This window comes from Camponotus floridanus, unplaced genomic scaffold (assembly GCF_003227725.1).
Source record: "Camponotus floridanus strain SB8 unplaced genomic scaffold, Cflo_v7.5 scaffold40, whole genome shotgun sequence".
Classification (NCBI taxonomy): domain Eukaryota; kingdom Metazoa; phylum Arthropoda; class Insecta; order Hymenoptera; family Formicidae; genus Camponotus; species Camponotus floridanus.
The window spans coordinates 783,965-798,349 of record NW_020229548.1 but is presented as its reverse complement, the minus strand read 5'-3'; the positions used below and the strand labels follow the sequence as shown (position 1 = coordinate 798,349).

The window sequence follows — 14,385 nt, the reverse complement described above, 5'->3', positions numbered from 1 at the left end:
CTTCCGGCACTCGTGCGAGCCCCTATTAACCGCAACCTCGCAGTCGAGATCCGAAGTTTGTTCAATTAGCTCGGCATCAACCTTGCCAGAGTAAATATCTGGGGAAAACTGCGAGACTGCATCGCGAAATAGTCGCTCGGAGCACACAGTTGGTGAGCGAGTCAAACAGTTGGGCGAATGGGAGGACAAATTATATCAATTATTCGACCGTAAAATTTCGAGAACAACATTATTTCGAATTGTTACGAAGGGAAGAAATAATCCCATCGATTTTTTAAAGCTTCCTCGATAATCGGAATTCTAACAACAGCAAGTTAAAGAGAGTCGGAAATATATATTTCCTTTTTCATTTTTATTTTAAGAATTAGCAAAAAGATAATCATTAAGGATGTTTTGTATGTACAATCTCAGCAAAAAGTAGCTGAAAATAAATATTGACGAATATATCTACTTTTCGTGTATTTTGAGTATGAGAAATTGCGTGGAATATTACAATTTGATTTTAGCTACAGTGCAGAGATATATTTTTTAATATTTATTGTGTTTTTATTGAAATATTCTGAATTTTGTTAATCGAAATGATTAACTTTTGGCAGAGAATTTCGCCTTGTGATACATGGCTAACTTCATTAAATTATATTTAATATCTTTTTAACCAGTTAGTACTTGTATAATATTATTTGTCCAAATTTTTCCTCTGTATCTAAACTTTTGCAAATTTTAAACAAATTCTGAATATTATTTCCATGTGTTTTTGTCATTTGAATCGACATGATTATACGTTTCCCATAAGAACACATGTTAATTCGGTGCAAATTAAAATCCTTATAACTTGTGAACGCTTTAGTGAATCGATTTAAAAATTGTACCGAAGATTCTAAACATATGTAAGAACATTCTGTACAATTTTCATTAAATTCTCAATATTTTGAAAATAGGTACAAAACATCCTTAAGAGATATAAGATAAATTGAACGATTAGGTAAATATTAAAAGAACTGATTTTATAATTATTGTAGGTTAATTACATATGAGGTGGAAATTTGCAGAAGAAAAATGAGAAAAATAATGAGCAAATATCCTTTTATTAACTTTTTGAAATGAATTTAACTTTTTGGAATATAGGTTTTAAAAAAATTCTATATAATTAAAAAAATCATTAAAAGGGAAATGAGCATAGAGACCTCCGAGATGTAAATGTCAGCAGAATAAAAATTTCGAAAAGGTCAGAGGATCAAATCGGAAGACACATGTTCTCCATTCGATTTTACGATGCAATTTACATTCGCGCACTTGTTCTATCTCGGATTATCAACGCAGCCGAATTGCTTTAACCCAATTTGGTTACGCTTGTAAAAGAATATTGCGGATAATACAAATGTCGAACGTTTGTCAAACGCGATTGCCAGTAACGGATATAAATGTAATATTCGCACATGTCGGAATCGACATAATTCCCCGCACGTGCGCACGCATACGTCCACTCAATTATTAATTCCTATATAAATTCATAATCATGACATCACACATATTTCACCGAATTACCGTCGCGTTATCCGCATTACAATTACTTGTAATTCTCTCAAAATTGCGCATAGTTTGACTCGAAGCAGTTAAATTCATTCAACGGTATGCGAAACCCTCCCGATACGCCGACGTATTTCAGCGTGCCAATTTTAGAAACTTAATTTTCGGAAAAACAGCATTAAATGCCAGTGGTTTTAACAGCGATGCGACGTGGCCTTTTAAACAATTACGACCGTAGACTAAAACGATCGGTCGAGATGGCACGTTCGATATGAAAATCACGAAATTCTATCACCCTCGCGATTTTGTGGAAAAACGAGTTAGTCGAAAACGTGAAAACGGATAACGTCGCTGCAAAAAAAAGCACGCTACCAGAACGCAGAAATAATAACGCGAATGTAGGGCGTTATTATTTCGTCCCAAGTTTTGCCGTTGTTAAAGAGACGTACCGTTTATATTTCATCGTTTTCTGCAATTAATGTAAAAAGAAGAAAACTGGAACGATATGCAATTTGTATTTGCACTACAAATCATTTAATTGAAATTTAAATGATTCCGTTTTATCGAGAAAATATAGGTCACCGGTACACGCGATATTACGTAATATGCATATCCTTTTTGTATATCTTTTTATTTCAAAATTTCACGTCACGTTATACATACGTTGTTAAATAAATCATATGCGAGATAATAATTCATATTTTTTTCGATGAAAAAAAGTCCAGACCAATCAGTGATACATCAGTAACCGTATATTCATCAGTCTGATTAATTTTAATGTAACGCGACAAAGAAGTCATGTGAGCGACGAGATAACGACGTCGTTCCTACTTTAAGGGACGAGGGAAAGACTTCGTTCGACTTTTATCGCGAAATTTGTATCTCGGTCGTGGTGTATCGCGATGTACGAACTTATCGGGGCGGATAGTTGAATTATTTTCATTCTTTTTGCCACGCGGTGTACAACGATGCCTTTATGTGCCATAAAAGCGGCCGCGTGCGCTCGGTTAACCCATCGACCTTCCGCCCTCGACCGTATCCTCTCACCATGGATATAACACTCGACGCGGATCGAACCCCACGCTCTCATGACACTCCGATTTTACATGCCGCGACCGGAAGTGGAACGTCCCGGCGAGCTGGTATGACTCGGGCGAGTGCATTGGTCGCATAGCGCGTCGCGTTATATGCGAAAGGGATGAAAGCGAAACGGAAGGGAGAAGATCGGGAGGGAGATTGGCTGCATTCGGGACGAGTATTTCGCGATTCTGTCTATATCGAGTATCGAGGTCGTCACTTTATCGACTGTCATTTCGCGCGATACGAAGGACTTTACGGTGGACGACCGTGGAATTTTTGAGCACCATATCGGCCAGCCCGTACGACGTAACCACGTATGTTGCTGTCGTCGATCCTGCGGCATTTACGGGCAACAAATATTGTATATACGTCGGAATGCGTAACGGTGACCTGGAGAATTATTCGTTTTACGACAGTTGAGGTTGCGAAGGAAAAGGTTTTAAAGGAGAAGTCGCAAAAGCTCAGTCACTAATGAAAAAATATAATTACGACTTTTTCCTGAACAATTGGTATGTTTAAGTACAAGACTCTTGCCATTAAAAATGTTATAGACAGATATATTCGATCCTAGAATTTATTTTTTTTATTTATACTAGGTCTAATCAAGAAGCAATAAAAGCGCACTGAGAAAAAAATCTGGTTAATTAGAATTAGAATTCTGGTAGATTCAACCAGTATGTCTGTTGAAAAATGGATGAATCAGAATTTTTGTAAGAATTACCAGATGAATCTGATTAATTTCTCCCTTTAAATTTACCAAATTTTCTGGTTAATAATATTAAACTCGCCAGCACCAAGTCGTCTAAAATTTTTTCCATCTAATTTCAAAAGTCTGTTTAATATTCTGAATTCCAACACGATTATTGCATAAATTTAATCCAGATTATTGAATAAATTATTTTAAATTCAGTTTGTTAAAAATTAAACTGATAAACAGTGATGCAAAAAGAGGATGCAGCTCAAACACACACAATTAGAGAGCTAGCGTCCTCTTTCTGACACTACTGCTCGTAAGAGAAAAAAAATATACTTTGGATTTAACGTTAATACTAGTTCTTTATATACATTTCATGGCAAATATTGAATACGAGTTAAATTAAGAAGTAAGCAAAGAAATTAATGTAACAAGAAATTTATAGATCCAAGAAAATATATATTTATATATAATTATAGAACCAGAAAATACTAACCAAATCCTTATAGTAAAATCTATAAAACGTTCTAGTTATAAAAAATCGAGTCTTATCATGATAACTAGAAATTCTCGTTTGATTTAACCAAAATGCCTTCAATCATATAATCGTCTTGTTGGTACAATCAAACAATTTTTCTCAGTGTGCCATTAAAAATATTATAGATAGATATATTCGATCTTAGAATTTATTTTTTTATTTATACTAGGTCTAATCAAGAACAATAAAAGCGTGTTGTATTAAAATATTTCAAAGAAACCCATTTCACACACACACACACACACACACACACACACACACACACACACACACAATTTGTTGTTCTATTTATTTGAAAACAATATAATGCGATGGTTGTGTGTGTTTCCTACTTTTAATTAAATACAAAGGCGTTAATGCAAGACGGTATATTTCTGATTTTAGTCTCGTCTCCGGGTGAATGTCGGTTTCCGATTTGGCTGACCGGACACTTAAGCAGCGGACTGACTTGGCACACTCTGGACCTCAACAGATCTTACACGTTTCATCCGCGAAACGCTTCTTTGCACGTCGCTCCAAACACGACTTCGTCAAGCTTTGAGAGCGGGTCCATGGACTCACAATACGTGCTCGGATCGCAAGATCAAGACGCGAAGATCCTCTGCAACAGCATAAAGCAGTCGAACGGAGCTCAGACCATAACAATGACAATGTTGGTGGCGCACTTCACTGTTGGCTGGTAAGATCGTCCTTCGTCTCGATTAGACGTTATTTTGTATAATATTATAATTTTTATTCGTGTTCAAATTTCTTAAGTAAAAAAAATGAAGAGAGAGCGTTTTATAATACTTACATTTATAAATATTCAAAAATTATTATTACTTAATCTTCGAAATATGCGATATATAAAAGATATGCGTCGCACGAAGATTTGAATTAAAGTCATAAAAAAATTGCAGTGATTATCTCTGTAATTCTCTCTAATAATGAGAATTTCAACATACATATATCGCGTGTCTGTTCGGATAATAACGAATGCGATTAAAGCGGTGGAATATGTCGCTCTCCGACCTTTATAAAATTTCGCGTTCCTCTTTTTTCCAGTTGGAGCGGTTTTATGTGCATGACATTCTACCGAAGAGACCGCCACGTGATCGAGCTGCAGACGGGAAAAGCAGTATCTAGACCGGAAGAAGCATGTAGTCCGCCCCATTTTCTGCAGCACAGTATGCCTTTCCTCACCTTAGTCAGTGAGTACAATTCTTTTTCATTCGATGTAGCTTGTGCGTTTCCATTTGCCTCGTCAACAAGATTCAGTATCGTGTTACTGAAACGCCATGATGCCCCTTTTAACGTTTCAACGTAAATACATCGCGATTTTTTCTATGACCTCGTGTCGAAATTGCCTCGACGTAAAATTTTCACCGAGCCTTTCTTATAGAAAATGCTTGTGACGATAGATTATTATCGTCTATAATTTATAAAAAATGATATAAATTATTATACACACTCAGCATTAAGAATGTTTTGTATGTACAATCCCAGCAAAAAATAGCTGAAAATCAATATTGACGAATATATCCACTTTTGGTGTATTTTGAGTATCAGAAATTGCGTGGAATATTACAATTTGATTTTAGCTACAGTGCAGATATTTTTTAATATTTATTGCGTTTTTATTGAAATATTCCGAATTTTGTTCATCGAAATGATTAACTTTTGGCAGAGGATTTCGCCTTGTGTCAGATACATGGCTAACTTCATTAAATTATATTTAATATCTTTTTAACCAGTTAGTACTTGTATAATATTATTTGACCAAATATTTCCTCGTATCTGAACTTTTGTAAATTTTAAACAAATTCTGAATATTATTTCCATGTATTTTTGTCATTTGAATCGACGTGATTATACGTTTCCATAAAAAAAACATGTTAATTCGATGCAAATTAAAATCCTTATAACTTGTGAACGCTTTAGTGAATCGATTTAAAAATTGTACTGAAGATTCTAAACATATGTAAGGACATTCTGTGCAATTTTCATTAAATTTTCAAAATTTTGAAAATAGGTATAAAACATTCTTAAGCACAATTATGAATTTGACTCATCTCGTATAAAATTCGTTATCTCAAATTGAAGATTCGGACAGTCGTACAGCGTTGCAAGCTCCGAATACGAGGTCTATGTTATCAAGTTATAGGTAGGATATTAATGAAGCAATTGATAAGCTATCGGATTAACATAACTGGCTAAACCTTATCGTGGTACGAGAAACCCCCTTTCGCGATATCGTATCGATTGCGAAGCTCTCTCGACCAATCGGGTGAGCAACGCGATGCAGCCGCTCGTTACGCTTGATTTGCGTGGCCGTTGGGTTTTATCCGATCCACGTAAAGACGAGCGGAAGCGAATCACACCGGGAGCGGGGAGAGGAACCGAAAAAGCGATCGGATTGCGGACGGGGAAGGAGCGGGAGAAGGTGGGGAAAAAAAAGAGTTGCCAAGTAAAAACTACCCGCACCGCGCCGATAAACCCCGGGAAAACTCCAACTTCGGCGGGGAAAAAGTTTTCGCGCGGCGTGGCACGAGGATTTAGTGCACCGGCACTGGGAAGACGGCTGGGAAAGAAGAAACGAAGTGACGGGATGGGAGTTGGGAGAAAAAAAAAAAAAGAGAAGAGCGAGCGAGGGAGAGAAGGAAAAAAAGAGGAACGAGTGGAGAAAATCGGGAACTGGTCGGTCTCGGACGATTTGTCAAAATCCCGCGAACGACTTATAAGTTACATCGTTTCTATCGCAGGAGCTCGTCTGGAATCGGCTAAATCGTTGCACGCTGTTCGTTGCTCGCGTGTTCGAGTTTGGGCGATTCGCCGCGAAGTGCCTCGAGAAATTCAATTTGCCGGGGAACGTTTTGCGAGGCGCGTCACGGAAACCCGTTGAACCTGACAAGCTCGTGATTGAACAGCGTATTTTCTTATCATTTAGTCGAGGTGGTGGCTCGATCGTTTGTCCCGCGCGACCCGATCGCTCGAGGGGGCAATCGTGTCCGATATATAAAAAGCGGCAACAATTATTGCGACCGCCGCGGATTAATATTGGCTACGTGTCCGAGCTAACGTATCGAACTCGCCAAATTCCGTCTCTCTTTCGCTCTGTTTTTCTACTCGGCGCCGTTGCCTCTGCTTGACCCACCCGTTATATCGGCTCTGATACAAATGCAACTCGCACTCGTTCTGTACATTCCGGTCGAGCTCGACAAAATATCGTCGTTTCTGCTGTTGTGCCACGAAGAAGAAAGCTGCCGACCTCTCTACTTTTCTCTTCCGGACGATCCACCTTCCCAAACTTGCCCCTTCTTCCTTCCTCGCGAATGTCTCCGCTTCACTCTTTCTACCCCGTGTCTCGTACCCACCATTTCTTCGGGATACGATCGGTTCCCGTGGGCCAGAGTTGTAATCCCACGGGAGTTATTGGATTCGGTTTGATCCACTGGTCGTTCGTCCTCCCATCTCTTTCCACGGCATCTCTTTGTCTTCTTAGATCCTTCTTCTCCTCCTTCATTCCTCGATCCACCGACTCGCGCGGAACGAACAACTGCATTCGAGAACCAAGGACTCGAAGATTTGGCGATGTTCGAAAATGAATTGGTCACCGATAACAAAATATGTCGGTGGAACGATGTTAATATGTTATAAAATAGCAAGGTTTTGTCAATAAGAATCTCCATAATCGATGGGACGGTTTACTTTCGATCTCGAGATAAATAATGTGAAATGTAATGGAATATAAATTATCCATCACGAAGTTAATGCGGTGCATTTAAATTATTGGATTTTGAGATCATTATAACGACAATTAGTGAATTGGTTAATACTCGATTATATACGAGAATATATATATATAAAAAGCAAACAGAATCACTTTAATTGACGAGATATTAGCAAATAATATAATTGATATTTCGTGATAATCATACAGATTGAATTTTCATTCCGCGCGCTAGAATCTGGGTGTTTGCTTAGAAACATAATTAGTGCAGTTAATTATATCCCTCCTCTTCATTAGATTCCATATCCATTTACATCATTTTTCAACAAAGCGTAAAAGTTACTCGATAATTTGCTTCGCGAATTCGTTTTTGAGATTGTCTAAAATTTATTATAACGTCCTTCGACGAAAGCTTACGATAAATTCTTTTTTAAATTAAAGAATGATGTGTTCGACTTGACTTGTCTATCTACCATCTTACCACTCACGAGAGTGTATCTTTCCGGTGGTTCTTTCATAATTCAAGGGAAATATTGACTTCGATTTAATTCACTGCTCGTTCGCAGTTATCTCTCGTGGTTATCCTTCTCGGGATGAGAAGAAGCATCGAAAAGCTCAATCCGCCGCTTCGCAAGAAGCAAGGAGCTATTCTCCGGACTGAGTCACGTACGGATCTCTGGGGAGGCGGATACGAACGAAGGATAGTATTTATCATTCCACGCACGTGGCGTACAAAATTTACAATTCAAATGTAAAAAGAAGCAGCCTCTGGAGTTTCGTATTAAAGATTGCAATCGCAATCGCATAAACAATGACGTGGCGTAATATCGCGATAATACATATAAACAATAACCAAGATACGCCGAGATATCATCCTTAAATTATATAAATATATGTATAACGCAAGAAAATTTTCGAATTAATGCAGATGCTGCATTCGTGATACGGAATTTGTAAATTCACATTGGACACATTTACAAAACAGAGAAACACGTATTATATTAAAATTTATTACCGAATTACAATCATAGGACGCGTATTCGAAATAATATAACTCTTTTTTTTCCATTTTTGATCAAAACCAGAGTTAAATTGTGCAATACAAAAATGCCTGCAATAACAACTGGTTTCCTGTTGGATAACCAATTAATTCTATATATGCTCGGTGAATTTGCTCCATTTTATTATTCAACAGTGAATGAATGGCGAGTGATCAGTGTATAAAAATTCATTTCGACCCTCTCACCATACCAGTCAATATACGGAACGATCATTCATTCACGAACGAAAGCTCTCTATCTTCCTCGCTCTTTCTCTCTTCCTCTCCCGGATCCGGCCAAAGCTCTACCATCTCGCCTTCATAAGCTACATAATGTTCAATGCCGCAATAAAGTAGATCGTCTACGAACTATCCATCTTTTTTCTTACTTTGTAAGATTCTCATTCTGTCCTCCTCCTCTCTCTCCTTCCCTCTTTTTCTCTCTCTTCTTCGTGACTCCAAACCGACGCTCCTCTAAACTTTTATGACCACTCACGGAGAGAATGGAGAACGACGGGGATGACGATAGAGAACGACGACGACGACGACGATGACGACATTGGTATTCCGTTGACGTCCGCGAATTACACCTCCCAGATAGACTTGCCGATGGTGCACATCGAGAAATTTCCACAGGATACTAGAAACTTATGGAAAAGGGTAGCAGCGAAGAAGCACGGATCGTGAGTCGGATAAACGCTAACGATACAAACAGCTGAACGATGAGAAAATTCGATACATCAGAAATGGAAAAAGCGACACTCGAAATAGACTTTTGTAAATTATGGAGTAAATGAATAATATTATAATGAATAACACATACGGACATAATATTATAATACTGACAATTTATTTTAGATTCAGGAATATATAAAGGCCTTGATTCATTTTTCGATAAATGTTTTGATAATTTGAAAAGCTAAAATTGCGAATGAAGTGACGGTAAAATTAGTTCTGTATAATTAAAATCAGCGAATGAGTGAACAGTTAAATTATTTTCTGAAAATGTTTGAAATAATTTTTATTACTTTTGACGCATTGCTAAAATAGAGATATATTTATTCTTCTTTTTAATAAATTGTAGCCATACATTGATTGCATAGGTACATCATTGCATAATGACGTTTGCTCGATACTGAATTAACAATAAGTATTCAATAACGTGCGAAATGTATCATCTTTAATCTTCGTCGATGGAGTAAATTGCATCGATTAAACGAGGAGAAAAGCCACGACCTTAAGATTCCAACGGTAAGAAATTTTGATTCCGCGTAAGTAAATAGCCGGGCCAACCAGGGTCGCGAACTGGGTTAGCGAAACCGCTGTAACGGATTATGTAAGCGTACCTGAGACACCGGCCATAACGAGCTGGAATCCCCAAGCAATTAAGCCACCAGCACGCCAGGCGTTTCTCCGGCTCGTCTTCTTCCGCCGCAACATTGCCCAGCCAGGTTACCAATGAGCTTCCTGCCTGCTAAATAAATAATACAGACCATAATGCAATGAACCCGAATGTGAAGTTAATGGGCTGAAGTGAATTAATTCTGCCTGAACTATTCCTGGATTTTTTATTCGTATACACTTAACGATACGTTTCCTACGTTTTACGAAAATTTATCTCTCCCTTAAAACATAGAAGAATAATTTCAAGTGTTGCAAGTGTACTTCATTAAAATAAAATTAGAAAATGTTATATTTGAGGGAAATGAAAAGGAAGTAAATACATATACGTTGCATTCCGATATGAATAAATAATATACAGGTATGTTTTCCCTCTATATAATTTTTTATTTCATTGACATTAATAAAGCATACAATAATGAGATAATAATCGTTTGTATTTTTAGTGTTGTAAAAAAAATTCCGCTTACTATTAAAAGTTGCACGAATACAAAGTACCCGCAAAGTTTCGACAATATTACCCTATCGAAAGATCCGACGTAAGATTCTGTTTTAACCTTCGATGAGCTACGTCACGAAACACAATCGAGATTTCGCGTGTCTATCCGAGGGCGGGTGAACTTCAAAAGCTTGTTCGTTTCTTATTTATGCAAAAAGCTAATATTTCACGTAATTTGGATGGGCTAATTACAAATTCAATAATCGACCAACTTAATCATCTATCTGATTCTAAAAGAAGCAACGAATGCTAAATATTAGAAAAAATGACTTTTATTATTCATGCAAATGAAATTGATAGAATCGATAAAAAAACAGTGATGCAGTGATTTTCACGTTTTGTGAATTCACATTTTTACAGAGATGTCAGTTTCGCGCATTTCCCTCTTGCATTCATTCATGATCAGAATTTATCATGAGGGAAAAGTTAATTCTCTAATGATGAGAGATAAATTTTCCCGACGCGAGTAGGAGAGAAAGGCACGACTTTTGTCGGTGCACAAAAAAAGTGACAAATTAGGTGTATTTACGTGTATTACACGCACGACCCGGCCGAAAGTGCCTCAATTAAAAACTCCCTTTGACGCGGTTTAAAAACGGGAGAGAGCGGAAAGATACAGGGGTCTAAAAACGAAAAAAAAAAAATGTCCAGAAAACACAAGAACACATGGTAGGGGTGGGAGTCGGCAATGGAGAGAAATATGAGATAAAGTGACGCGCGAGAAAGAAGAGAAGAGCGAGAGAGGGAGAGAGGGGGATGTTGGAAGAGTAAAGAGCTTTATGGGAGACCGGGTCGAATAGCTAAACGGCGGTCAACCGTTGTATATATTATATTTTTAAATCATGTATATATAGTGCAGAGTCATGCGGGGGTGTACCCGCCTACGCATAAATACACGCATACGCAGATATCGCTCGCTCATAAACCGTGCATGTGCGCCCGCCATGTATACGCAGTCACATTAGAACGTGTCGTACATCGCGTAGCGTACAGACTGTCCTATGCACTAACACGCGCAGCTTCCGCGTTACACGCACGAGTCTAAACACGCGCGCGATCATTCACTCGCGCGCGGAACATGCACCGCATACAAGTGCCGGATTACACGATCACATCGTCCGTACAGGTAGCCTCAGTAACTGCCGCCGTCGTGGCGTCTGATGAAGTGATTTGAATTCTTGTAGACGCGCAGCGAGAGTTAACTCTGATACATACCGTTTAATTTTCATCTTGCCAAAGACATGTATGTAATATAATACAGAATGAGTAAATGCGATCTATACTCTTCACGAAAGATATATATATATATATTTTGAAGATTGCTCTAATTCCAGTATCGTAATACATTGATTTTTTTATTATTATTTAATACACACGTATAAATATTTAAAGATAATTTTAAAGAAATTAGAAAAAATTTATTAATAAAAAAAAAATCGAAGGAACATACAAAATTCAGAATATTAATATTTTATTCTATTTATAATTTAGTAATTTAAGGATGTTTTATAATTATTTTCAAAATATTAAGAATTTAATGAAAATTGTACAGAATGTTCTTACATATGTTTAGAATCTTCGGTACAATTTTTAAATCACTAAAGCGTTCACAAGTTATAAAGATTTTAATTTGCACCGAATTAACAGGTTTTTTTATGGGAAACGTATAACCACGTCGATTCAAATGACAAAAACACATGGAAATAATATTCAGAATTTGCTTAAATTTGCGAAAGTTTAGATACAGAGGAAATATTTGGTCAAATAATATTATACAAGTACTAACTGGTTAAAAAGATATTAAATATAATTCAATGAAGTTAGCCATGTATCTGTCACAAGGCGAAATTCTCTGGCAAAAGTTAATCATTTCGATTCACAAAATTCGGAATATTTCAGTAAAAACGCAATAAATATTAAAAAATACATCTCTGCACTGTAGCTAAGATCGAATTGCAATATTCCACGCAATTTCTCATACTCAAAATATATCAAAAGTGGATATATTCGTCAATATTGATTTTCAGCTACTTTTTGCTGGGATTGTACACACAAAACATCCTTAAAAAATATGAGGAGAAATATATATATTGTTATATATTATTATATATACTTTTATTTATAATTTAATAGCAATAGTTTATAACGATTATTGATATTCCTAGCCGAATTTTTTAGTTTATAACGATTATTGAGTTTCCTAGCCGAATTTTTTAATAAAAAGAAAAAAGGGATAATATAATTTTCGAAAAAAATACAGAATAAAATATAAAAGCGATAGAAAATGGCGTAACAAATCTCATAAAAAAATGGCAAATGTAATTCAAAAATTATACTCAATTTGATTTCGAACTGCATAAATGTTTTCATGCGATTACAAGTTGTCTGTTCCTTTGGGAATTTGCAGCCGACCGTTCCATTGGAACATCCTGTATCCATCTGATGTACGAGCCACGTAGAGAAACTACGTGCTCGTTGTCTGGATCAAATTGATTAAGGTTCGGCGTGGAACTTGATAGAATCGGGCTACTGATTATTCCCGCGCGTTACAAAAATTGTGGACGACAAAAAGGGAATGCATCTGTGTTATCGAATCAGTGATAATCGCGTAAATTCTATATCTCTATCTCTCTCTCTCATTCTTTGTCGAAGTAACGACAGTTGGCACACGTACAAAGCAACGCGGAAAAAAAAGTAGAAACGTCGCATTAATTTCAGAGAAGCTAAAGGGTCGCTTTTAAAGAATCGCTCCGTTGACATCGAACAACGACCGATCTTCGTTTAATAACGAGAATCGTAAATTTGTGGAAGAAACTCGCAGGCGGAACTTTTTGCGAACCATCGCGAGCGAGGAATTTTGAAACGAAATTCAAGAACGAGCTTGCGGAAGCATCAAAAGAGAGGAGCGTTTTCCTGTGATCTCTCTGCTTTTTTTCCCTTTGTTCAACACACGCCACAACGGCAATGCATCAAAAGACGCGTTTCTCAGAGTACGACCAGAATAATTTGCATCTCCTCTCCACGTTAGAATTTGCCACGTTTAACACGAGCTCTACATCTCTCCGTCCCAAATTTTGTGCAAGTACCTGCCTTTGTTTCTCGTTGAACAGCACTACACGTGTAACAAGATTTTAATTACGAGTTACGATTATAAGAATTTATTATTGCCGCGCGTTACGTTGTTTAGTAGACGGCTATAAAATGGGCGAGCTAAATGTGGGCGATATTATTCACGATTTACGTGAGCATAATTACAGGGGACGTGAATGAGTAGCGAACTGTCTAAATCGGATTATATTAAGGGAGCAGTCTGAATTTTTCATAAATATAACATACATATATTTTCAATAAAAATGCATAATTAAAATTAACATAACAAATTTCAATTAAAATAATAAAATATAATAATTTTATAAAATACAAAATTCGCAAACTGTTGTTTCCGAGAGACTAAAAATATAAGGAAAATGAAAATAAAAATATCTCCAGCTTTTTCATCAGATAACGAGAAGCTGGGTCGCTCGTTCGCTGCTGACTGGAACGACCTTTTTGTCCGTTCTAACAAATATCAGACTCGTATCTGCCGTGCTGAACACCGAATGGCTGCGACAGAGGCCAAAGCGAGGAACATCGAAAGCGAATATGACTCACGCGGTCGCGTTTAAAGTGCACGCCTTCGGTCAGTTGCCTTCGAGAGTCGTTTTCCAGAGGTTCGCGATTAACCTCGTTAAGGCTCGAAACGATTGTAAGAGTCCGAGCTAACGCAAGTTATCTTCCGTGGGATAGCCACGCGACAACTCCCTTTTCCACCCTCCTCTCTTCCGGCTCGCGACAAATGCGAGGGAAAAGAACGGATAATTTCCGGCGGTAATGGCCAGAATCGTTGGAATTTTGTCCG

The 14,385-nt window shown here is 37.3% G+C and overlaps 1 protein-coding gene across 2 annotated transcripts in view; it reads left to right on the top strand.

Annotated features, from left to right (window-relative positions):
- The window catches only part of LOC105254105, a 279,413-nt gene that overhangs the window by 226,158 nt on the left and 38,870 nt on the right, over positions 1 to 14,385 (top strand). For both annotated transcript variants that reach the window (XM_020028387.2, XM_020028388.2), the window contains 2 exons: positions 4,224 to 4,518; positions 4,884 to 5,029. In XM_020028387.2, coding sequence (XP_019883946.2) covers positions 4,224 to 4,518; positions 4,884 to 5,029 — 441 coding nt within the window. The remainder of the gene's footprint in view (positions 1 to 4,223; positions 4,519 to 4,883; positions 5,030 to 14,385) is intronic.